Source organism: Schistocerca gregaria, chromosome 6 (assembly GCF_023897955.1).
Source record: "Schistocerca gregaria isolate iqSchGreg1 chromosome 6, iqSchGreg1.2, whole genome shotgun sequence".
Taxonomy (NCBI): Eukaryota; Metazoa; Arthropoda; class Insecta; order Orthoptera; family Acrididae; genus Schistocerca; species Schistocerca gregaria.
The window spans coordinates 336,129,487-336,155,899 of NC_064925.1; the positions used below are offsets into that span (position 1 = coordinate 336,129,487).

The 26,413-nt window shown below is 39.6% G+C and overlaps 1 protein-coding gene across 4 annotated transcripts in view; it reads left to right on the forward strand.

Annotated features, from left to right (window-relative positions):
- Positions 1-26,413, forward strand: part of LOC126278299 (tetratricopeptide repeat protein 8) — a 60,322-nt gene that overhangs the window by 28,023 nt on the left and 5,886 nt on the right. For 2 of the 4 annotated variants that reach the window (XM_049978311.1, XM_049978310.1), the window contains exon 6: positions 8,793-8,964. In XM_049978311.1, the coding sequence (XP_049834268.1) occupies positions 8,793-8,964 (172 nt within the window). Of the gene's footprint in view, positions 1-8,792; positions 8,965-11,121; positions 11,698-24,745; positions 25,290-26,413 lie in introns of those variants that run through there. The other 2 variants (XM_049978313.1, XM_049978312.1) reach the window with 2 other exon arrangements.

Genomic DNA, 26,413 nt, shown 5'->3' on the forward strand with positions numbered 1-26,413 from the left:
TTCCTGAGAAGAGTAGAATTAAGGCGCCAGCAAAACACAAAAGTCCACGACAAAACAAAACAGAGACAACTGGTGGCAGCTGATGGCTGGGGTTCGAATGTTAACAAATTGTCACTAAGTTATTCATTTGTGTCTAGGAATCCTGCATACTCGGTTTGCTATACAACCAACCAATCAAACAATTTGTATTAAGAGTTTTATTACAACAAAACGATTACAATACTTAACTTTGATAGCTGTGTCGCAAGGAAAGGGCGACATACAAAATAATTAGTCTTCTTCAGAAGAGACAAATACAAGTCTGTGCTACTTAGAGAATACCGTGGGCTGCCATCAATCAAGTGCAGTGCTTATGTCCTCTTAATCTAGGGGCCGCTGCTCTCGTGTTGTCATCCTGAGGGAGGTTGTTTAGCGTGCAGTTGGCTGACCTCTTCTCACAGCCGCCTCTTCTCTGTCATTCCCAACTGGTGTGCTGATGCTGACTTTATGCTGTAACAATCCCTATTCAATCCCTGCTCCCAACCCCTTGCCTCATGGCTCATATCCCTGTAATAGACCTAGATGCAAGACTTGTCCCATACATCCTCCGACCACCACCACCACATACTGCAGTCCTGTCATAAGCATCACCTATCCCATCAAAGGCAGGCTGCGATGTCCCACCCAGTTCTGTCCTTATATGGATCAGTTTTCACTTATAAATGACAGTGGTTGTTGATCGGACTTGTGATTGTAATAGGTGGACACTCACATGCAGTAAGACCTCAGTGTTGATTTCACTAATCACTTTAAGTGCTGCAGAGCTAAGCTCTTATCACACAATCTTTAATTTTGAATAATTGGAAACAAATTAGTAACTTGACAAGCAAACAAGGGTGAGGAGAGCACACAATATAAGTCATAACCACTTTGAAATAGTGACATACTCTGCATATGGGCAATATGGATCATACAGGTGTATTGCTTTTGTTACCGCAGCAAAAGACAGCTCCATGAGTACAGAATAAATCTGTTTCAAACTTGAGATACTTTTATGAATAACAACACTGAAATGTTTAGTGAAAAGATCCTGCTAAGCATTAAAGATGTATTGCTACTGTGGTGGTGTTATTTGTAATTTTTGTAACTAATAAACATCTTTCTTTAACATTATCTTTACAAAGAATTGACCACTGATTGAAAATAAGTTTTTACACTGGCATTTCCTGATAATTTTCAACGTGAAGAATTTTTGAAGTGCAACATAACAAAAACACTTTACTGCACTTTTGTTGAAACATAAATTTAGTTTGTCACACGCCCTGAATCAGTAAAATTGTGTGTTCTGAACACCACACTAATGATCTTTTTTGTAGTAATGAAAATATGCACAATATCTTTTGTTGTCTTCTTCTGTAACTGCTTTTATTATGCTTGTCAATATAATAAAATACTGGTACTTTGTACACAACCTGATGCTTTGATTACTGTGGCAGTGATAATTTTAAGCTCTTTATATAGACCTGCGTATAACCAGCTTATGATCTGAGAGTGGTGCTGATTAAAAATCACAGTATGTGAAAAGGACGTACTAAACATCTACTGAAATAATAACACTGTGATGAAGCTTGTTGCTTTTAAACACTGAACTTGTATTACTTAACTTGTACAAGAGGACAAAAATCATGACTTTTACAATATGTCCATCAGTATGAAAAATAGAATATACTGAACTTCGCCATATAAATAAATACTGCAGTCTTTTTGTGGAGTTGAGCAACATATTGCAACCTCTGGTGAGATTTTGCTACTGATGAATGGTTTAGTAGCTTTTACACAGTGGCTTCCAAGTTGTTATTCCCATTGTAATATTTGGTCAGTACAGTGGGTAATGCTGCAACATAGTGTCTGTCTCCTTCACAGCGAACGACAACTTCCCACTGGCCATCATAATAACATAGCCACTTCTGCTTGGTTGACAAATAGCTGCTTAATACTGTAGAATTATGTGTAGCAATAATTTCCTGTGCATCTGAGCCCATTTAACAATGATTATGCTCCTTTTAATCACCACGCAATACAGTATATGGAAATTGCACCACATGCTACTTCACAACCCTTCTGCCTCACAAAGAGAACACTCTGGAACTTCTTGCTGCAACATTTCTCCTGCCTTACCCTTCCATGGAGAAGTTTCTTTAGATTTCAACTTAAGCCTAAAGCCATAACTCATTACAGCTTTAATTACAATGGTTGATAATACTTTTAAAACTAAGATCTATTATTTACAGCTATACATTTAAAACACAGTTACAGAGTTTTGGTTGCATACTTCACAGGCTGGTGGCAGCACCTTACAGCAGCAAGCTGCCTTACTTTACCCTGCTGCCATTAGATGGCACATGCGCTCTCAGTGCTGTGTCATCTCACTCCTTGCTTTATACACATTTTTTCAACTGCCCTGCTACTGATCATATTTTTTAAGTTACGAAATAACTTCTACAAAATGAAATGGAATAATTCCTTCACTGTGTGACATACACTTGTATTGTTAAAAGGGCAAGCTAAGCTGCAACCACTGTGCTGTGTTCTACATGGGCTGTACAACCAACAAGCTATCTGTACTCATGAATGGCCACCCACAAAATGTGGCTAAGAAACAGTTGCTGAGCGTGCTGACCAACACAGCATTCTTCATTTCAATGACTGCTTCACAGATGTGCCATCTTGATCCTCCCCACCAACACCAGCTTTTCTGAATTGCACAGGTGGGAACCCTCCCTGCAATATATGCTATGTTCTTGTAATCCTCCTGGCCTCAGCCTTCGTTACTCAATGCCCTCCACCTGCTTATTGCTTTCCCTGTTTCCACAAACACACCCACAGTCTTTCTTCTCCCCCCCCCCCCCCACCTGCCCCCCTCCACTGTCCTCTGTCTAACCTCCTGACTGCACCTAGCTGCCCTTCCCCACCTCATCTCTGTACATGCTCCCACAAGCTGCACTTTCCCTTCCTCCACCCCTACCCTGTTATCTCCCACACCCCAGGCTGCACCTTATCCACACCACCCAGGCTGCTTTTCCCATCACGCACTGTAGCTCACAGTTTGGCCTTAGCAGCGAGAGTTAATGATTGATTGTGTGTGTGTGTGTGTGTGTGTGTGTGTTAGTTTAATTCAGAAGGCCAAGAGCTTACTTGAAACCTCCTGGCAGATTAAAACTGTGTGCCAGACCGCACACTCCGCAAAATGAAAATCTCATTCTAAAAGCTTACTTGCTCAGCAAGAAGTCAAGTAGCTGAATTGTAGCCACAGAAGCTGGTCGTGTCGTGTCTTAAATGGAACACTTCATCTTCATGAAGTTCAGTGTAATAGGGGAATGAGGACCATCAACTTGGATTACTAAATTTTATTTTTGGTGACTAGTTTTGGACTACATTGTCCATGCTCAAACCATAACCTTCATTGTAAATGTTAACATACATTTCCACCCTGCACACACATAGAATAGCCATAACTGGTATTCTTATATATTTATGCCATACTTATACTTGCACAGGATCCAATAACTTCACAAAGACCAGAAATGACAGCTCCCTCCAACTGTCCATAGTGTGCACCCATTCTGGCTTAGTTCTATGACAGGACTGAGAAACACTTCAGTACTAGTAGGCAGGGCAACCATGGCAGGCAACGTCTGTAAAGTATACTGACTACAAACTGATGTTTTTGCTAATATAATCATACTAATAATAATGGGACTGACTTTTAAATTACTTTAATATGATTTTACTTTAGTTTTGAGTATGTGAAGATGTCTGACTGATCTATCGGCAGACTGTTACATACCTTTGCATCAGAATGTAAAACTCTGTTATGAACCTTAGCCAGGCACGCATAGCCTGTATAGATATTAGCTTTAGTTCCAGTTTACGACCATCCTAGTCCATCCTGTGCAGCCCTCTTTCTCTCTGCATAAGTACTGCAACCTACACCCTCCACCCCCACTTAACCTACATAACAGTAATCAAGCTGTGGACTTCTTGTACAATTTTCACCCACCACACTCTCTTCTGTTACCAAATTGAAAATTCCTTAATACCTCAGAATGTGCCCTGTCAACTAGTCACTTCTTTTAGCCAAGTTATGCCACAAATTTCTTTTTTCCCCAGCTCTGTTCAGTACCTCCTCATGTGCTGCTTGATCTATCCATTTGATCTCCAGAATTCTTTTCAAAAGTTTCTGTTCACATTTACTCTGAACTGATTATTGTCCACATTTCATTTCAGTATAAGGCAACACTACTGACAAATACTTTCAGAAAAGATTCGCTAGAAAAGATACACTAGCACTTAATTAAATTGACGTAAGATGCTAACAAATTCCTCTTTTTGAAAAATTCTTCTATTGCTATTGTCAGTCTGCAATTTGTATCCTCTCTGCTTCAGCCGTCATCATTTATTTTGTTACCCAAACAACAAAACTAATCTACTACTTTTAGTGGCTCATTCCCAAATTTAATTCCATGAGCATTGCCTGATTTAATTCAGCTACATTCCGTTACCCTTATGTTACTTTTGTTGATGTTCATCTTGTAATCTCTTTTCAAGACAATAACCATTCCATTGAACCACTCTTCCAAGTCTTTTGCAGTCTCTGATAGAATAACAATGTCATCGGCAAAGATTAAATTTTTTATTTCGTCTCTCTGCTCTTTAATTATCTTTCCAAATTTCTCCTTTGTTTCCTTCATAGTTTGCTCAATATACAGATTGAATGTCACTGGGTAGACTACAACCCTGTCCCACCCCTTCTATGATACTGCTTTACTTTCATGTCCTCCGACTCTTATAATTGCAGTCTAGTTTCAATGGAAATCGAAGGTAACTTTTCGCTCAGTGTATTTTATCCGATACCTCCAAATTTTCCAAAAGTAGTGCATCAGCACTTTCAAAAGCTTTCTCTAAATCCACAAATACTATAAATGTAGGTTTGCCCTTCATTAGGCTAACTTTGAGATAAGTTGTAGGCTCTGTACTGCCTCGCATGTTCCTTAGATATCTCCGGAACCCAAACTGATCATACCTGAGTTCAACATAAACCGGTTTTTCCATTCAACTGTTAATAATGAGGGACATATTTTGCAGCCATGTCTTATTAAACAGATAGTTTGTGACACTGGCACCTCTCAGCACATGTCTTCTTTGGAAATGAAATGATTCAGACTTCTTAAGTCTGAGGGTATTCCGTCTGTCTCATATATCTTGTACACCAGCCAAAATAATTTTTGTCATCGAGGTAAGAAGCAGATTGGCTTCAGTGGTATTTGGTGTATTAGGGAAGAGGTCTTTCAACCAATTTAGGACTGGGAGAATTCAACAATGGAAAATCCAGGATGGAGTGTGGCCTCAGCAGCCAGAGACTGCAGTCGTGTGTGTGTGTGTGTGTGTGTGTGTGTGTGTGTGTGTGTGTGTGTGTGGTCTCCGATGAAGGCCTTGTTGGCCGAAAGCTCATTTTCGAACAGTCTTTTTGTTGTGCGTATCTGCGACTCGGCATCTTCACTATGTTGTGAGTAGTAACTATCCTTTTCACAGTATTGTTAGGACTAGGAGAGGAAGTTTGTACATGATTGAAGAAGAGTCTGTGGTCATGTAACCTGGAGCTGTATACATTTTCGTTAAGATTGAGTAAGAGTGAATTTTTGAAGATATGATGTAATGGTAAAAGTATATGATGAACCCTGTATAGGACATTTATGGAAATTTTGGATTTTTTAGTGGGAACTGAAACTTTCTTCTGGAGGTTGAAAGTTCTATGTGGCATGCTGTTTAAAGGTAAAAGTCTGTCAGGGTGGGGGTCGAAATGAAAGTGATGAATACCTGCTTTTAAAATATCTCGCTTCTCCTTCCTGAATTTTTGAACACCAATAACCATGTAATATTTATCAGATCCAGACTTCATCCATTAATCCATTAACTAGTTGCTCCAATTACTGCTGCTTCACTTTTCAGTATTTTTAGCAGTTAAAGAACTCTTCTTTAATTTTAGTGAATTAATTACTGTCCAGAATTATTTTCTTCAAATAACTTCCATCATTTTTGAATAATGATGCACTTTTATTACATAACACCTGCCATGACATAGGGATGTTTAATGTCAAACTCCTTCGCCACATGCCAGCCAAGGAGTTCTTTCATTTCTGAAACTGTATCTTCAGATTCTTTTCTTCATTTAGTAGTTAAAACCAGACCTGGTAAAATTAACTCTTTTCTGTTAAATACATTTGTGCACCTTTTTGGTGAGTTGTAGTGCAGATAAAGTTTATACAACTTTTCTTACCTGAGGAACATTAAATGTCACTGGAAGGCAGGCCATGTTTCTGCAGAACCACTAAGTTGAGTACTTTCGGTGTTAGCAGAAAAGCTGAAAGATAAACAGTGCTAGCACACTCTGCTGTCTTCTCTGTTTCATGTGTCAAAGCTACTCATTCATATTCTGGTATATTCATTTCCCCCGTTTCAGACCAATATTGCCTCACGATCCCTTGAAACTCAAAACAAAGTCTGGTTCTTTTAATTCACCCAGGTCCCATTACCTTAATTTCCTACTGTTTTTCAATTTCTCCAATTTTAATGTGCAGGTAATAACCAGTAAATTATGGTCGGAGTCAGTATCTATCCCTGGAAATGTCTCCAGGTTTAAAATCTGGTTTCAAAATGTCTGTCTCAGCATTATACAATTAATCTGAAACATGCATGTTTCTTCAGATCTCATCAACATATACAGTGTTCTTACATGACTTTTAAACTGAGAGTTAGCAATGACTAAGTTATGCTCTGTGGATTCTATGAGGTGATTATATCTTTCATTCTTTTCCACCAGCCCATATTCTCTTACTATTTTCCCTTCTTTTCATTTCCTTATTCCCAAATTCCAGTCCCCTATCATAGTCAAATTTTTGTATCACACATTTGAATAATTTCCTTTATTTCATCATACATTTTTTTGAATCTCTTCATCATCTGTGGAGTTAGTTGATCTATAAGCTTGTGCTACTGTTGCAGGTGTTGGCTTTGTCTCTGTGTTGACTACGATAATGCGTTCACTATACTGTTTATAGTAGTTTACCCACATTTCTACAAACTTATTCATTATTAGGCATTCTCTTGCATTACCTGTATTTGACTTTGTTTGAATAATCTTGTACTTATGTGAACAGAGGTCCTGTTCTTCCTGCCGCTGCACTTCACTAACTTCAACCTATCTATTTCCTTTTTTAAATTGTCTGACATACCTATGTGATTAAGGGATCTAACATTCCATATGCTGACCTGTAGAACACCAGGTTGTTTTATCCTGATGGTGAAATCCTCCTGAGCAGTCCTTGCCCAGAGATCCGAAAGGGCTTATTTTACCTCCAGACTAATTCACCTAAGAAGCCAACTGCTACATCTGCACTCCCTTACAGAAAAAATTATGGCTGTAATTTCTCTTTGCTTTCAGTCATTCATGGTACCAGCACAGGAAGGCCATATTTGCTAATATTACAAGGCCGGATCAGTTGATCTTATCGACTGTTGCCCCTGCACTTACAGAAAAGGCAGCTGCCCTCTTCAGACACCACTGGTTAATTTGACTGCTCCGCAGGGACCCCTCTGTTGTGATTGCATCTATTTTATAACTATCTATATCATGAAGTTTTTGGCTCATGGGGGGACTAATGTTTCATAGCATCATATTCTGTGAACAACCCTTCACTGAGGAAGAAAGTTTGTTGCACAAAATTATCTAATAAAGATGATGTGTAGTGTCTGCTTTAGAAACTCTTGTAGACAGTTCTATAAACAGTCATGCATACTGGCAGTTGTCTGTGAATTTACTCCACAATAAGTTTGTTGCCCACCATCAGTCACAGTTCAAAATAACAGTAACATTCGTTAAAAGAACAGTAGGAGGAGAAATGACACAACGCATTACTCAGCCCTGATGTGACACAGAGAGAGAGAGAGAGAGAGAGAGAGAGAGAGAGAGAGAGAGAGAGAGAAGTATAACAACCATATGGAAAAAATAAAGGCAATTTAGGACTATTATAAAAAAACAACTATGTTGTCGCATTTCTCACTGAGAAAATGATTACATTTGTAGAGTAACAGAAATATTCTACATCACAGTAAAAGAGTACTATTATCTCTATTGAAACTTGCAAGCTGTAAAAGTTAATGAGTTAATACCAAACACACTAGACTAAAAATTTGTTATAACTATCTTCATTCTATGTCTACTCATGTAAATAGTACCTTGTGCCTGGTTCTCATAATGGACAGAGACACTACAGAAAAAAAAAAAGCTTAAGAGATGCCTCACCGATATATCATCTCACTTACCAGTTTGCAAGCAACTGCTGGAAAGTAAGACTGTTGAAACTCGTTATAAAATTTTTATGTGAAGGAAGACACCCATAGAAGATTTAGAGGAGAGCCTTGTGGTTCATGTCTAGTGTTTATAGATGGCTTATCATCAAAATTATGTCAACAGGCTCCAACGAGCAACATTGCAATAAATGTGTTTTGCATCATGACAAGGTTTAGTGTTTCTGTGTTCCAAGATTGGATGAGAAATATATTGCTTTGTCCCACACACATTTTACATATGCCCCCTCTTCTTCCTCCCCCACTCCACCCCTCTTACAGGCACCTATTGTCCTAACCTTTCATCATTGTGACTTTGGGGTGTACTACAATTACTTTTATGTATGTTAGTATCTCCTACCTTTAGGACAATAAGCAAAATATTAAGAATAACATTTCCTTTTCAGACGTCTGCTGCAAATGGGAGTATACAATGCAGAGCTTTTCAATAATCTTGGACTCTGTTGTTTTTATGCTCAGCAATATGACATGACACTGACATGCTTTGAGCGAGCTTTAAATTTAGCAACAGATGAAGTAATTGCTGATATATGGTATAATATTGCACATATAGCAATTGTAAGTACTTTCTTTTAATTTTGTAAATATATTTGTTCTGAAATATTGGACATTGAGCCAAATCAGTAATTTGTTAACATTGTCTTTGCATGCTGTATTGGGACTGCAAATGATGTAGCCACAGAAACAAGTGTGCCCACATCCCATTCATGATAAGCAATTAACATTCATTCTGCAGTAAAATTTTATATACTAGCAGCAAAAGATGGGTCTTATAAGTAAATGCACTGGAAAATTTGTTTCTGAAAGGAGCAAGTATGTTGCCAGTCACATTGGCTGTAAGAACAAATCCCCCTCTTTTTTTAAAATCAATTGATGCTAAGTTATATATTTTGTTGTTAGGATGGCTATACCCTTTAATTTTATGCTCAGTGGGGCTTTGAAACAACTAGTATTATTTTATATGCAATGAAAGTGAATTGGGGTAGAAATGAGCCAGTTAGTGAAGTCAGGTGACTGGCAGGAACCATCTGAATGTGTATGGAGAGTTCCAAGTTAATTTTTTTGTGATTGAATTTTCTGTCTGGAATGATGTGTTCCACAACAAATTCTATTCCTGTGCCAACCTCTTCATCTCAGAGTAGCATTTGCAGCCAAAATCATCAGTTACTTATTAGATGCTTTCCATTCTCTTTCTTTCCCAACAGTTTACCCTCTAAGCTCCCTAAAGTATCATGGAAATTATTCCTTGATGTCTTAACACTACCGTATCACCATAGGCATCCACAGAAATTTATTGGGAGGAGGGGGGGGGGGGGGTAGGAGCTATAAAATGCCAAAAATTGTCATTTTGACACCTGAATAAAAGTAAGTTGTTATTTGTTCATATTTTCTCCTACCAGTCACTATTGTTTTAAATAATAGAAACTCCACATTGGAATATCAGCAATATTAGGAAAAGAATCGACTGCTACTCACCATAAAGATGACCCATTGAGTTGGAGACAGGTACAACAAAAAGACTGTTACATTGTAACGGTTGGCCATAGCCTTCTTCAACAAAGAAAACATGCACATTCACACAAGTAAGCACGCCTCACACACACATGACTGTTGCCATGAGCAGCTCTGAGTGGAATGTGACTGTCACGTGATTAGCAATCTGGAATGGGGTGTAGAAGGGGGATGAATAGCAAAGTACGGGTGGTGGGAGAAAGTGAGAAGAGTGCTGTCTGGCAGGGTGTGCAGAGACCACAGACTGCAAGGCACAGCATTGGTGGATGGGAAGTGGGATTGGGGGAGGGGGGGGGGAGCTGGACTAGGGGAGCAGAAAAGGGGAGGGGTGGGGAAGGGGAGAGGACAGGGGAGTACATTGGCAGAGGAAGGCACATAAAGAGTGTCAGGGAATGTGAAAGGTAAGGATCTGATAGGATTGGGGGGGGGGGGGGGGTAGAAACTGTTGAATGGAGGTTGTGGGAACAGTACGTTACCTTAGGTTGAGGCCGGAATAATTTCAGGAGCGGAGAAAGTATTGTAAGAACAACTCCCATCTGCACAGTTCAGAGAAGCTGGTGGTGGAGAGAAGGATCCAAATGGCCCAGGTTGTGAAGCAGCTATTGAGGTCAAGCATGTTGTTTTCAACTGCATGTTGTGCCACAGAATGGTTTACTTTGCCTTTGGCTACAGTTTGGCAGTGTCTGTTTGTCGTGGTGGATGGTTGGTAGTCATACCAATATAACTCCATTCCATACATTATACCTGCAGTGTCAAGGACTCCCTTTCCTGGTATACTGAAGTTCTCACAGGGCTTTCACAGACAGGCACTGTCCACTAAACCTAGTTTGCAAACAGATTTCCTGTGCCATTTCCCCATACACCTTCAATCCTCCTACCACCTCGAAGAGCCAGCTATGAAAGCGTGCGCCCTTCTTCATCCAGTGCCACCCTGGACTGGGACACCTGAACCACATCCTTAATCAGGGCTTTGATTATCTATCATCGTACCCTGAGATGAGTGACAGCCTACTCAAGACAGCCTACTCAAGATCTTTCCCACCCCTCCTAGGGCAGTGCTCTGTCACCCACCCATCCTGCACAACATCCTAGTCCATCCATATACCCCTCCCACTCCCAACCCCTTGCAACAGGGATCATATCCCTGTGGAAGACCAGGTACAAGACCTGCACAATCCACTCATACAGCACTTCCTGTTCCAGGTCTGTCGCAGGCTTATATTGGCCCATCAAAGACTGGGCCATCGGTGAAAGCAGCCATGTTGTATACTGCTGCTGCAACCATTGCACAGCTTTTTATATTGGTATGACTACCAGCCAGCTGTCCACCAAGATAAATGGCCACCGCCAAACTGTGGCCAAGAGCAAAGTAGACCGCCCTGGGGCACAACAAGCAGCTGAACACAGCACGCTTGACTTTATTGGCTGATTCACAATGTGTGCCATCTGGATTCTCTTGTCCACCACCATCTTTTCGGAACTGCACAGATGGGAGTCATCCTTACAACATATACTGTGCTTCTGAAATTATCCGTGCCTCATCATATGGTAACCTACTGTTCCTACACCCTCACCCTCACTGAGTGCCACCCTCTGCCAGTGCACCCGCCTGTCCTTTACCCATTCCTGAGCCTCTCCTCTCCCACTCCCCATTCCCCCTCCATGCCCCACCTCAAAACACTGTGCCTGGCGGTCTCAAGTCCCTGCATGCTTCACCAGACAGTGCTCTTCTCCCCCCCCCCCCCTCCCCTCCTCCCCTCTCCTGTATCCTGCCAGCCCCTTCCCCGACCCACTCCAGATTGTTATCCACGTGACTTTCGCACTCTGGTCGAAACTGCTGGTGGTAGTGGTCATGTGTGCATGAGATGTGCTTGCTGGTGTGAATGTATGTATGTTATATAACAATCAAAACAATCAATTATTGACAAACTTATTTAATTATATGGATAAAAAATCTACTCCTTTTTGTCCCATATGGTAAGTCTCCCATGACCTGCAGTTCTGGGTGACTTTAACGAAATCTAACCCTTTTCCTAGACCCCTCCAGTCCTTTTTCTTCACCTCTCTTCAACCTTTCTGCCTGAAGAAGGAGCCACTGGGTCCAGAAGCTTGCCAGTTATAACCGTCTTTTATGTGTGTGTTCTGCCACCACTTGGTGAGCAAATTTTTCATCTTTACAATTATATAATGTATGTGTGCTTTATGTAAGGCTCCACAATCCCAATATGTGGACGACTCATTTTTGTTGTTGTTGTTGTTGTTCTTGTTGTTGTGGTCTTCAGTCCTGAGACTGGTTTGATGTAGTTCTCCATGCTAATCTATCCTGTGCCTACATCCTTCTGAATCTGCTTACTGTATTCATCTCTTGGTCTCCCTCTACAATTTTTACCCTCCACACTGCCCCCCAATGCTAAATTTGTGAGCCCTTGATGCCTCAGGACATGTCCTACCAACCGATCCCTTCTTCTAGTCAAGTTGTGCCACAAACTCCTCTTCTCCCCAATTCTATTCAATACCTCCTCATTAGTTATGTGATCTACCCATCTAATCTTCAGCATTCCTCTGTAGCACCACATTTCAAAAGCTTCTATTCTCTTCTTGTCTAAACTATTTATTGTCCATGTTTCACTTCCATACATGGCTACACTCCATACAAATACTTTCAGAAACGACTTCCTGACACTTAAAGCTATACTCGATGTTAACAAATTTCTCTTCTTCAGAAACACTTTCCTTGCCATTGCCAGTCTACATTTTATATCCTCTCTACTTCGACCATCATCAGTTATTTTGCTGCCCAAATAGCAAAACTCCTTTACTACTTTAAGTGTCTCATTTCCTAATCTAATTCCCTCAGCATCACCTGATTTTATTCAACTACATTCCATTATCCTCGTTTTGCTTTTGTTGATGTTCATCTTATATCCCCCTTTCAAGACACTGTCCATTCTGTTCAACTGCTCTTTCAAGACCTTTGCTGTCTCTGACAGAATTCCAATGTCATCGGCGAACCTCAATAGTTTTTATTTCTTCTCCCTGGATTCTAATATCTACTCCAAACATTTCTTTTGTTTCCTTTACTGCTTGCTCAATATACAGATTGAATAACTTCGGGGAGAGGCTACAACTCTGTCTCACTCCCTTCCTAACCGCTGCTTTCCTTTCATGCCCCTCGACTCTTATAACTGCCATCTGGTTTCTGTACAAATTGTAAATAGCTTTTTGCTCCCTGTATTTTACCTTTGCCACCTTTAGAATTTGAAAGAGAGTATTTTCAAAAGCTTTCTCTAAGTCTACAAATGCTAGAAATGTATGTTTGCCTTTCCTTAACCTTCCTTCTAAGATAAGTTGTAAGGTCAGTATTGCCTCACGTGTTCTAGCATTTCTACGGAATCCAAACTGATCTTCCCCGAGGTCAGCTTCTACCAGAGTATTTTGCAGCTGTGACTTATTAAACTGATAGTTCAGTAATTTTCACATTTGTCGACACCTGCTTTCTTTGGGATTGGAATTATTATATTCTTCTTGAAGTCTGAAGGTATTTCGCCTGTCTCGTACATCTTGCTCACCAGGTGGTAGAGTTATGTCAGGACTGGCTCTCCCAAGGCCGTCAGTAGTTCTAATGGAATGTTGTCTACTCCCGGGGCCTCATTTCGACTCAGATCTTTCAGTCCTCTGTCAAACTCTTCACGCAGTATCTTATCTCCCATTTCATCTTCATCTACATCCTCTTCCATTTCCATAATATTGTACGTCACCCTTGTATAGACCCTCTATATACTCCTTCCACCTTTCTGCTTTCCCTTCTTTCCTTAGAAATGGGTTTCCACCTGAGCTCTTGATATTCATACAAGTGGCTCTCTTTTCTCCAAAGGTCTCTTTAATTTTCCTGTAGGTTGTATCTATCTTACCCCTAGTGAGATAAGCCTCTACATCCTTACATTTGTCCTCTAACCATGCCTGCTTAGCCATTTTGCACTTGCTGTCGACCTTTTTTTTTTTTTAGACGTTTGTATTCCTTTTTGCCTGCTTCATTTACTGCATTTTTGTATTGTCTCCTTTCATCAATTAAATTCAATATTTCTTCTGTTACCCAAGGATTTCTACTAGCCCTCGTCTTTTTACCTACTTGATCCTCTGCTGCCTTCACTACTTCATCCCTCAAAGCTACCCATTCTTCTTCTGTATTTCTTTCCCCCATTCCTGTCAATTGTTCCCTTATGCTCTCCCTGAAACTCTGTACAACCTCTGGTTTAGTCAGTTTATCCATGTCCCATCTCCTTAAATTCCCACCTTTTTGCAATTTCTTCAGTTTTAATCTACAGTTCATAACTAATAGATTGTGGTCAGAGTCCACATCTGCCCCTGGAAATGTCTTACAATTTAAAACCTTGTTCCTAAATCTCTGTCTTACCATTATATAATCTATCTGATACCATTTAGTATCTTCAGGGTTCTTCCATGTATACAACTTTCTTTTATGATTGTTGAACCAAGTGTTAGCAATGATTAAGTTATGCTCTGTGCAAAATTCTACCAGATGGCTTCCTCTTTCATTTCTTAGCCCCAATCCATATTCACCTACTATGTTTCCTTCCCTCCCTTTTCCTACTGTTGAATTCCGGTCACCCATGACTATTAAATTTTTGTCTCCCTTCACTACCTGAATAATTTCTTTTATCTCATCATACATTTCTTCAATTTCTTCGTCATCTGCAGAGCATGACTCATTACATAACATAAATCTAGGATTTAGTCTGATATGACCAGTGTGGAGGCAATATAGGATGATGGATTCCTTCTGGGATGAATCGCAGGAGGACCACTGTGTAGCAGCAGTCTCATTGATAGTGCAAGGTTTATTAGAGAGGCAGTAGCCCACCTGATGTATTTCCATCTCTGAGTGAAGAGAGGTCTTACTTGTACCCTTAGATCTGCACACGGGATCATCACAGTGAATGTTGAGTAGTAATCGCTTCTCTAACCAAATGGTCTGTCAGTTCATTCCTCACAATACTTAAATGACAAAGGTCAGAGGTAAAGTCATGAGTAGCAGATATCATAGGATGATCAGAGTAACATCAATCAATAGCCTAGAGGCTCCTCGCTGAAACACTACAAATTAAAACGTTGTCGAGGAAGGTTTGTTGCACAAAATGTAGGGCTCTTGTGATGACTGTTAGCTCCACAGTAAAAACAATATATAGACATATAAACATAGATCAATCCTACCTCATGGCCTGTGTACTAACCGGCAGGGGGACCAGGGAAACATGGGTAACGTAGTCAAAGGGGTCGGGCAGAGGGCTTTCAGATGCATTCCAATAATCCCAGCCGAGAGGTGTTCCTCCAGCCGATAGTTCCACCTGAGGACAGGTGGCAGGTGTGAGAGGTACTGTGCCCCATGTATGCAAAAAGAATTTGGTATGGATGGTCAGGAAATACTTGGACTGAGATTGCAAGAGTTGGTACTACCAGAAATGAAGAGTTAAGATCCCTGCTTTGGCAAGGAGACTGTCTCCAGGACTAGCCTGAGAGGTGTCAGTGACCAGTCTTAGTCTATAATGATTGACTGGGCCCAATGATTTCAAAGCTGAAGATGCCGTTCAGCCATAAACCTGCCAACCATAGTCCATTTGCACCAAGACCAGAGATCAGTAAATATAGACTAGAGTAGTGTAATCTGCAACCAAGAAGTGTGGGCAAGGAAGCAGTGTCTTAAGCTTTCGCATCAAGCTACTAGTTGACAAATATTAGGCAGGCATGTTATCAAAGAGGATTCCAAAAAGTCAGGACTGCAACAATGTCCAAGCAATGGGTACTCTAGTACAGTTCTAGGTCAGGATGGAATGTAGTATGACCAAAGGAGAGAACTGGAAGCCATGGGAAAGGTCATGAGAAAGGCTCAAGTGGAGGGCCTTCTGATGGCTCATTGGAGTTGGAATTCAGCCGAGGATACAGATTGGGAGGTACACCAAATACAAAAGTCATCAACATACAGCATGGATGTGACCACTGTTTGGATAGAGTTCACTACCCCACTGATGATGGCATGCAAGAGTGTAATCCTCAGCAGAGAGCCCTGTGGGATGCCATTCTCTTGGACCTGTGCTGAATTGAGAGATGTACCAACTCTAACACAACACAACCAGTGGGATAAAAAACTGACAAATAGAGGAAGCCAGTTCTGTTACAAAGTGAGTCGAAGGTGTTCAATAAGAATTGACATATCAGTAGTTATGCCACCTTGATGGAAGAGACCTGGGACTGCTGGTAATCTTCAAAAGCCCAGGAGGCAGTGAAACTTGACCCACACCTGAAATAAAGAGGCATGCATTCCCAAGGAGGAGACTAGAGCTCCTAGGATTCTTTTCTTACTGTGTTTAATTAGATAGTGAACCTTAGCATGTAGCTGGTAAAAAGTGTTGAATATCTTTGGTCAGCCATGGCACCAGCTGACTGTGGAGTGGGCCCGTAGAAAGGAGGGTAGCAGTTCCAGCGATGCTGGTGATTGCATCAAAGATATCTCCCACATCCTCGTTGATGCACCTGACAGAGAGAGGACAAAAGTTATGATAGAGGAATATAACTATTAGTTAGCTCTTTGAAAGTCCATCGTGACAAGTGGTCTACCAGGCAGTGACAAGGAGTGACAGGATCACTGGAAAGTGGACATTGTCATAAAGATTGTTGTGCAGTTCCCAATTAGCGAAGCCACAAAATTGAGGGAAGAGAGCATAAGGTCGATAGCTGGAATGGTGCACAGGCTGCACTAATGTGGATAAGAGTGCCATCATTGATGAGACAAATCAAGATCAGAAGACTCTAGTCAATCAGAAGGCCCCTATCAGGTGAAATGGTACTTCCTCACAAGGGTTGGTATAGAGAGAATTCCCCAAGTAGGAGAAAATGGGAAGAGAGTTGTTGGATTAGGATGACCACATCAAGCCGAGTAAATAAACTGCTTGGGTGTAAACAAGCATTACAAATGGTGACTGCTGGGGTGAACTGCAGTGGCACTGCTGAACTTTCAACACGGTACGGAGAGAAATGCACTCATCGACGACAGCTGTGCAAACTAGTGTTACAGACTCCTCCAGATGCTGGCTTGGACCCAGCACTGTTGTGATAGCAAAGAGTTAGAGAATGATCATCAGTGAAGCATGTTCCTTGGAGAGCAACACAGACTGCTGGACAAGCAGGAAGTAGTTGTAATTCTGGCAGGTGACAGAGTCATTGCAGTTCCATTGAATTATCCCATGGTGGGTGTCCTGCTTAGGCATGAAGGAGCTTGTAGATCGCACCCCAGGACCACTGTCACTGGTGGGGGTAGAACCTTTTCCTGGTATTTCTTCTTTTTCTCTTTAACAGCTTTTGGCAGTCAACAGTCTAGTCAGAGCTTATCCACTGTGGGTTTAGGAATGGCAAAGGCCGGGCAGCTCTAGAACCTACGACCCATGGCTCCTTGAGCCAGTGGCTGGTGTTAGATAGCTATGTATAGATGTCCAGGGACAGCATTCCTGAGGAGGAAGAGGAGGAGGAGGGGGATGCTTCAGCTGGGTGTACTCCCAAAAATGATGCCACAGGAACCTTCAGAGGTGTCAGGTTTATTTGTGTGACTACCAGAGGTTTACATGACCTGCCACAGTAGTATGATCATATTAATTTCTGAGCTTCAAAATATAAGAGGTGATGGATGATCTTCAGTTCCTGGGTTTTTCATTCCTGGAATATGATAGCACACATTGGGCGTTGGACCACAGTCTCCACAAATTAGGTCATATGTGCACTGGGAAGACATATGCTTGAATGGCTGGCATTTCAAGCACTGCATTGGGATGGGAAATTGGCTTCACATTGCAGCAGTAAACAGAGGTTTTGACCTGAAAAGTGGGGACGAATGCACTGGTGTCAATCTTGATGTCTGGCAGGCCTCAGCGTATACCACATATGAAGTGGATCTGTCACCTGTTTGTGTGTTTGTGTAGTTCATCGGTCAGCATCATTAGGTTCCCAGGGAAAAGGGGTGAGGCTTACCAAAAATTGTTCTTCTACAGATACCATTCAAATTGGAATGAGGAAGAAGGGCTGTGACAGTGGTACATAAAGGTCCCTCCACTATACACATATACACAATAAGGTGAGCAAAGTAGATTTAATGAGTGGCAAGAGTTGGTTTTTCTGGCGCTAGCACAGTAAGGATTTTCATGCTTTAGGGCTACAGGGATAATTATGAGATGTGAAGACGGTGAGAAGAGAGGGTACATATTTCTGTAGCACCTTGAACAAATTCATATACAGTATGGTAGAAGAGGAGGGATGTTTAGAAACAGAAGAAAGGCAAACATACATTTATAACATTTCTAGATTTAGGGGAGACTTTTGACACTGTTAATTGGAATACACTCTTTGAAATTCTAAAGATAACAGAGATAAAATATCAGAAATATAATATTAGAAAATGGGACACACAACATAGTAGATAATTTTTGCTATTTGGGCAGCAAAATAACTGATGATGCCCCAACTAGAGAAGGTATAAAATTCAGACTGGCAATTGCAAGAAAAGCATTTTGGAAAAAGAGAAATTTGTCACACTCTAACACAAATTTAAATGTAAAGTCTTTCTTGAAGGCATTTTGTCTGGAGCATAGTTTTGATCAGACTGAAGACCAAAACAAATCTGGCAGCAAGGTCATATCTAATTTCTTACATTATTCACATTGTTAGATGTAAGCCTAGAACCATGGTTGAACATGAAAAAGTAACTGCTCAAGCCTAGAACCATGGTTGAACATGAAAAAGTAATTGCTCAAAATAAAGAGCTCTTTGATGTTAAATAAGAACCCATGTCACCTGTAGGTATTGTGTGACTTATTGTTTGATCTGCCACCACAAGCTTTATAATCTGTATTTTAACAGACAATTTAATTAATTTAATTTCTGTTATGATTAAAAATGTAGTCTGTCACAGGTAATCAAAGGTAAAGTGGAGAAATGGATGTAAACAAATACAATGTGGACTGTAAGTGCTAACAAGAAATGATATGGTACTGGATGCATAATTTCATTCAGAGTCCATTACGCTAACTATGTACGATAAGTGTGAGTGTGTACTTTAGTTTGTGACTGATACGATTGATGAAAGCAGAGTGTAACCAGATACAGTTTTTTATGATATTTAATGATTATTCATCCTAATGAACACTGTGATCATGATGAATCACTTCTTCCACACATTTCTGGCTCTCAATTATTCAGAAGCCAGAATTTTTCTATAGTAGTATTGTTGGATCTTTCTCACACAACATTGTTTTGCCATCCAAAATTATACATAATTATAAATACTAGTTTATTCATATTGCAGTGCTGTGGTCTTTTTGTCACAGCACAGGAAATTCTTGGTCGGTTACCACCTCAGTTGGAAAAATCTCCTTTTTGCTTCCTCTTAGCAGAACCAGTTTCGAACCTCACACTCATTATCAAGTGCTATTTCAGGAGAGGAGATGCATAAGGCATGCAGAAGTTAGGATGAATTCAGATTACGACATTTGCTTTACAAACGAAAACTGATGCTGATCAGTGTATCTTCTGCCCAAAAATATCTTGTTCTTGCATATCACTTGACATTCAGCATGTTCAAAATAGGTTTTTAAGTTTTGACACCAACTTGCCAGCTATATTGTAATCTGTAATGCAGGCACATAATTTCTCAACACTAGACCCCTCCCTTCCTCCAATACTCGCCTCTTCCACCACCACTACCACTGTGTTAATTATAGAGGTGTAGGCTTAATGCTCCAACTCTAGAACAGTGAAAACTTGCTGAGAAAAATCTGGTTGTTCTGATCTAGAAGAATGCATAAAAGTCTCTCTTCCATGAAACATCTCAACAATGGTTCTATAACACATACTACCAGGCAGAAACAGAGGCTATTAAATAATCAGTAAAGACACTACTACTACTACTACTACTACTACTACTACTACTACTTCTATTTCTATTGCAACTTGGAGATACATAACAGTGCTGAAATTACATAAGAAGTCTGTAAGAAAAGTTTAAATATATGTGAGGGGAAAAAACATGCTGAGGCACTTACGCTAATCATTTGTGGGGGCATTGTGGAAAGTTTTCATGTTAGAGTTGCTGCAAGTTGGAGAGTCAGTTACTTGCAGTCCAACTAAGTTTTCCATGCATGCATATTGTATGAGACCTTATCATTCTCCCATCCATCTTAACTATTTGCTGAACTTGCACCATTAGTCTGGATAATTTTCGATGACATAGCATGTCTTCTACACTCTCACAGTTGAATTTATGCCAGAGCACCTCCTTTAGGTGGATCTGCGATGGGGAAACTGCAACAGGCACACTGAAATTTAATATTGAATGAAGGTAATTCCTCATATAATAATAGGACTACTGGCTGAAGTTGCGCAATATAAATGTTTTAAAGTCTTGTGCAGTTAGTATAAATCATTATGCCATTGTCAGCAGCATGATTGAAAATATTGGTACTTCATAAGCAGCATTACAAGTGTGTACTGTCATAGTCTATCAATGTGCCCAGTCACTAACATAGCCATAGTCCAGTAAGGAGATTCATTAAATTGGAAAATTGTTGTACATGTTACAAAGTGCATGTGTTGCAGGGAGACAAGCATGGTACAAAATGTCAATAATTAAACCAGTGTACTGGCTATTCAAAGATTGTTTGTATCTTCAGATGAGAGGATAGCAGCTTGTGTGTAGTAGGCCCACCAGTCTGCTGACTACATAGGTGGACAATTAACAGTACACACAGCAGGCTGTAAGTGTAGAAATATGCAGGCATTGTCGTATAACACAGTGAACAAAAAGGCATTAACAATGGCAGTGGCTGATTGATTTCTTTATTAAACCATGAAACAATTTACATTAAAACAGTAAAAAATTAACAGCATAAATTAATTTCTTATGCTGTAATTGATAATGCATTTTCTTTATATGTGATTGAAAAAAATTAAATTAGATTGAAAGAAAAATTGTACAATAAACTCTGCCGTGCTGCTGTGTTAAGTTATTTTTTTCCATTCAGATGCATATAACACTGTTTTTAGTTTCATAATCATGTACTAAACATAGTAGTCAAATTTATTTATTTTATATTTTTACATACAGTACGAAAAATATATTCACAAGGGCCAATTAAGATTTAGAGCATTTTAAAAAGTTTGAGGCAGTGAGGCATGTCGCCTGTCTTGCTGTTTTTCCGCAGTCCGAGTACAACTTGAATATTTATCCTATTTGTTCCCCAAAACATTATGCCATAACTAATAACAGAATGAAAATAAGCAAAATATATTGATATGACACGAGAAATATCACTTACCAGGGTAAAAATTTGGAGCATGTAGCACGCTGTGGAGCAGAGGTTCCCAAACTGGTGGGCACGCCCCCCTGGGAGGGGGCGTGATGATGTTGCAAGGAGAGCACGGGTGGAGTCAGCGGTATAAACCTAATATTTCTTTTTAATGTTGATATTTTAATAAAAATGAATGTGCAGGTATTAATGATAGATTATGGTGCTAAATGCAATCGTATCTCAATAACCTATCCTAGAACATACAGCTTTTGAAGATCACGGTTAAAGTGTCATGTTTAGAATGTCACACATAGAAACTCAAAATTACGAAGGCGATAAGCGTTAATTCTAATATATCAGACTTGTAAACAACTTACTTCTGACAATTGGAAAACAGGAAAGTCAGGTATTAACTATTCCGTACATTTGTACAATGAACTGAACGTAATCTTGTTATAAATTTTAGCATAGTAGGCTATGTTCATTCAGAGTAATAATCACTTATACTGCGTAACCGCAAAAATGCCGTTTTATTACCCTGTCAACCTGTGGATCCCCATGTGATGCGATTACAGCGAGTTTAACAGACTATACAATTCAAATGAACTGGCGGGTTTATAATTTGGATGCCTGGGTTATGCCCTTTGTCACCAGAAAAATGTGCACGATGTGAATGTGAAACTAGTACAAGTGTTTTTTCTGAGCAGAGTACTTTACGCCGTTCTGGAAACATTGTCGTGAGTGCTAACAATGAAACATAACCCAGCTAGGTAGACAATGAAGTATTCTTTGTATTGAACGGTCAGTACTACAGCTCTTTCATTTGGATTACTTATCTGACAAAACAGTTATTTTTCTTCTGCCTTTTAGAAAGTTTGAAATACGGCATAATTTCATTTGAAATTAGTGTACGTTCTTTGCTGCGACAATGGCTTCTTTTGATACGAGTACAGAGATAACTGCTTGGCACTGTGCACAGTTTCCAGCAATGTGTGAGGTGTATCCATGACCTTACTTAATTACTATGAAATTTGACAACCAATTCATTGATGTTATCTCAAAACTTATAACTTTTCGTTTATAAGAAACGAAAGATAGGGGTTCGATAAAGATTTTCATATAAAACCCCAGGCTGCACTGCTCAGAACAGCACCGCAGAACAGGTAGCAAATTCTTAGGGTACCTGTGGGCTGTTTCTGCCCTAATCCAGGAAAAGCCCATTTCTCCCAGCAAGAGCCCTGCCCGGCCACTAGGTCGCAGACAGACAGTGCACTGACTACCTGCGCTGTGGCTGGGCTTCCCCGTTCTTCGCCCCACTCCTCACAGGCAGTCATCTGAGGTGCCGACAGATGACAGTAGCTTTCCTTTATTTCAGTTGGTTGCTTGGAGTTGTTGACACATGTGATGTATTGGATTTTGCTGAAATTGTGTTGAATCTTTCACAGTTGTGCCTCAGTAAAATCAGTGTTAGTGTGAAATTATACTGTTAACTTCTTGTTTTCTTTTTACTTCACCATGAGTGTTGTGAAAAAATGTAAATATAATGATGATTATATCAAATCCGGTTTTGCTTCTATATAAAAAAAAAATGGTGTTGACCAGCCACAATGTGTTATTTGATATGAGGTAGTGAGCAATGATTCCACGAGATCTTCTTGTCTGGAACGCCATTTGTGGGCAAAGCATGGTGAATCGAAAGAGAAGCCGAAGGAATTTTTTGCAGCAAAATGTGATAATTTGAAACGGATGAAGTTGGACACTGCTGGATCCTTCGCTCAGACATCAGAAAAGGTACTGGAAGCCTCGTATGAGTTATCACTACTTATTCAAGGACCAAGAAAAGTCATATTATCGGAGAGACACTAGTCAAACCCCGTTTGTTCAAAGCTGCTGATATTGTTCTTGTGTCAGAAAGCAAACAAAAACTTTCACAAATACCACTGTCTGACAATGCTGTGAAACGTCGGATTGATGATATGGCCAAAGACATACAATATCAATTAGTTACGGCTGTCAAACAACCGCAGTTTTTCGCAATACAGTTAGACGAGAGTACCGACATTGCGAATTGTTGCCAACTGCTAACTTTCATTTGCTATTTAGAAAATGAAGCAATTAAAGAAGAGTTGCTGTTTTCTACAAAGTTAAAGACAACTTCAAAAGCAATTCATATAGTGGCAGCCGTCTCTGAATTCTTTTGTAAAAATGAGTTATCATGGCAGAAACTGATAGGCCTATGCACAGATGGCACCCCATCAATGCTTGGATGTTGCTCAGGGTTCGTGCATATGGCCAGAGAAGAAAACCCTAGTGTTACTGCTATCCTCTGCAATACAACGTCAAGCATTGGCAGCTAATACACTTCCAAAGGAACTCAATGATGTCTTGAAATTGTGCATCAAAATCGTGAATCATATTAAAAAGTGTGTGTTAAATTCCAGGTTATTTATGGCTCTTTGTGAAGACTTGGGAGCAGAGTATAAAACACTTATTTCATACAGAAGTAAGCTGGCTCTCAAAAGGAAATATGCTAGGAAGATTATTTGAACTTCGAGACAAAGTGTTGCAGTTTTTGGAAAATAACAAACAATCTGAATTGTATGTGGAATTTAGAAAGCCCAGTGTTCATGTTCCATTGGCTTATCTGTCAGATATTTTCGAATCTTTAAACACATTGAATTTGAAATCACAAGGTGGAGAGTCAAACATAATTTTTCATCGGGATGCCATCAAAGCGTTTACTGATAAGTTGCAACTATGGAAACGTAAAATTTTAGCCTGCAATATTCCTCCTTTCCCAGATTGTTTGGAATCCTGGAAGAAGACTGATTTCACAACTCTTTTAAGGATACTGATACTAAGAGATTTCACGTTGACATGGATGTGTTGCCAGACAGACTACAAGAGGAAGTCTAAGAAATTAAAAATGATTGTGCAGCGATGTATGACTTTGAGAAGATGGATAAGCCTTTATTTTGGGTGAAATATCTCACGGTGTATCCCAGCACAGCAGAGCAAACACTGAAGCTGTATTTACCATTTTCAAGCACTTATTTGTGCGAAAGAGCATTTTCAGTGGTGGTGGCGATAAAAAATAAGCTTAGAAGAAAACTCAGCATTACCAATGATTTGGTAATGCAGTTTCTACTATTCAGCCAAGAATTCAAAATCTTGTAAAAAAAAAAATATGCAAGCTCATCCTTCACATTGATTTATTTGATTGTTTCTTGCCATATGTGTGTGGAAATAATATTTTTATAATAAATAAGTCACATTATAAGAGAACTTGTTATTTTTCTCCAACTATCCTTACATATAGGTGATACTGTAAAATTATAAAAAAACTATTTCGAAGAAACAATATAAAATAAACATAGTGAATCTGATTTAAATATAAATACTGCGTGTGAGCCTTATGGATTCTGATTTTACGTGTGGTATGTTATTTCAACTAATAATAGTATTTCTTCTGGATGAAGACACAGCGAAAGTTTATACTAGATATGGCAAGTGAAGAGTAGTCCTGAAATCGTATACTGATGAAGAAATGGTGTGCAGCAAGGGAATATAATCAAGGTAAGGAAGTTGTTTTATTCATATTTTTTAAAGTTCTGTGTAGTCTGCAAAATTATTTCGTAAAACTTATTTGCCTGGTTGTGAGAACTGGGCATTTGTCGCCGTTCAGTAACTTTCGTCGTTGACATGAATGCCAACCTATGCGCAATGACAATGGGGAGTGCTATAGGCGTACAAATCAGTTATGTTCATTAATACTGTGAGTGGGTGACTATTTTTGATAATGAGTGAAAGTAATAAGCTACACTCAACTTAAAATAATGACCTGCATCCACTAATCTGCAAAGATTGCAAATATTTTTCCTTGTTTACCGAGAACTTTTTTTACTTTACGAGTGGCTTATAATCACAAGACTAGACTGATGACGTAAGAACTGTGACTCGATACATGAACAGCCCACCATCTTACATGACGTCACCATCAGAAATTTTTCAATAGTTTCTTGATAATTAATAACAATCTCTATATTTTTTTTTAGGGGGGGGGGGGGGGGGGGGGGGGGCAGCATGGGAGTTTTCTTTTCGGCAGAAGGGGGCGTGACAAACAAAAGTTTGGGAACCTCTGCTGTAGAGGCTGGAATTACAAGTCCTCTTTGTTGCGAGCAACACTTCCCTGTATGTTTGCTGGTAATTTTTTATAGCATTGCGAGAAAGGTGGATTAATTTGGCTGCTTTTAATTGAACTGAGGTACTTCAATGTTTTGGGATGATTTTTTGGTACTTTTTGTCACCCATTTATTTTGTTCCACAGTTGATAATGGATATTATACTTTTTGGAAAAATCTCATCAAATTTAAGTTTGAGCAGTGTCATGAAATTTTTGAATTTTCATTTGCATCTACCTCTGTGTGTACTGTTCCCCATATTTTATCTGCTATTTGTTTGACAAACTCAGACCTTTTTTGTTTAGAAAACATTCATATATATATATATATATATATATATATATATATATATATATATATATATATATATATATATATATATATATATATATATATATATATATATATAGTTTCTTTTTAATGATGTAAATAAAATAAAAAGAAACTCACACACACACACCCATTCATACACAGGCAGACATATTCAATGTCTGCTTGTGTCTGTATATGTATGGATGGATATATGTGCGCGTGGGCGTGTGTGTGTGCGTGTATATACCTATCCTTTTTTCCCCCCTAAGGTAAGTCTTTCCGCTCCCGGGATTGGAATGGCTCCTTACCCTTTCCCTTAAAACCCACATCCTTTCATCTTTCCTTCTCCTTCCCTCTTTCCTGACGAAGTGACTGCCGGTTGCGAAAGCTTGTAATTTTGTGTGTGTGTTTGTGTGTTATTTTATTGTGCCTGTCTAGCGGCGCTTTCCCGCTTGGTAAGTCTTGGAATCTTTGTTTTTAATAAATGTAGTTTCTTTGTTTTATGAAGTGTATGGACCTATTGATTTCTGTACTATAGCTGTCTCACATTGAGCAGAGAGCTGAAGGCTTTATCAGCATTCGCTCCACAACTCGTGACGTAGTAGGTATAGTAACATAAGCTGAAAAGCAGGATCAACATTAATAAATTCGTTG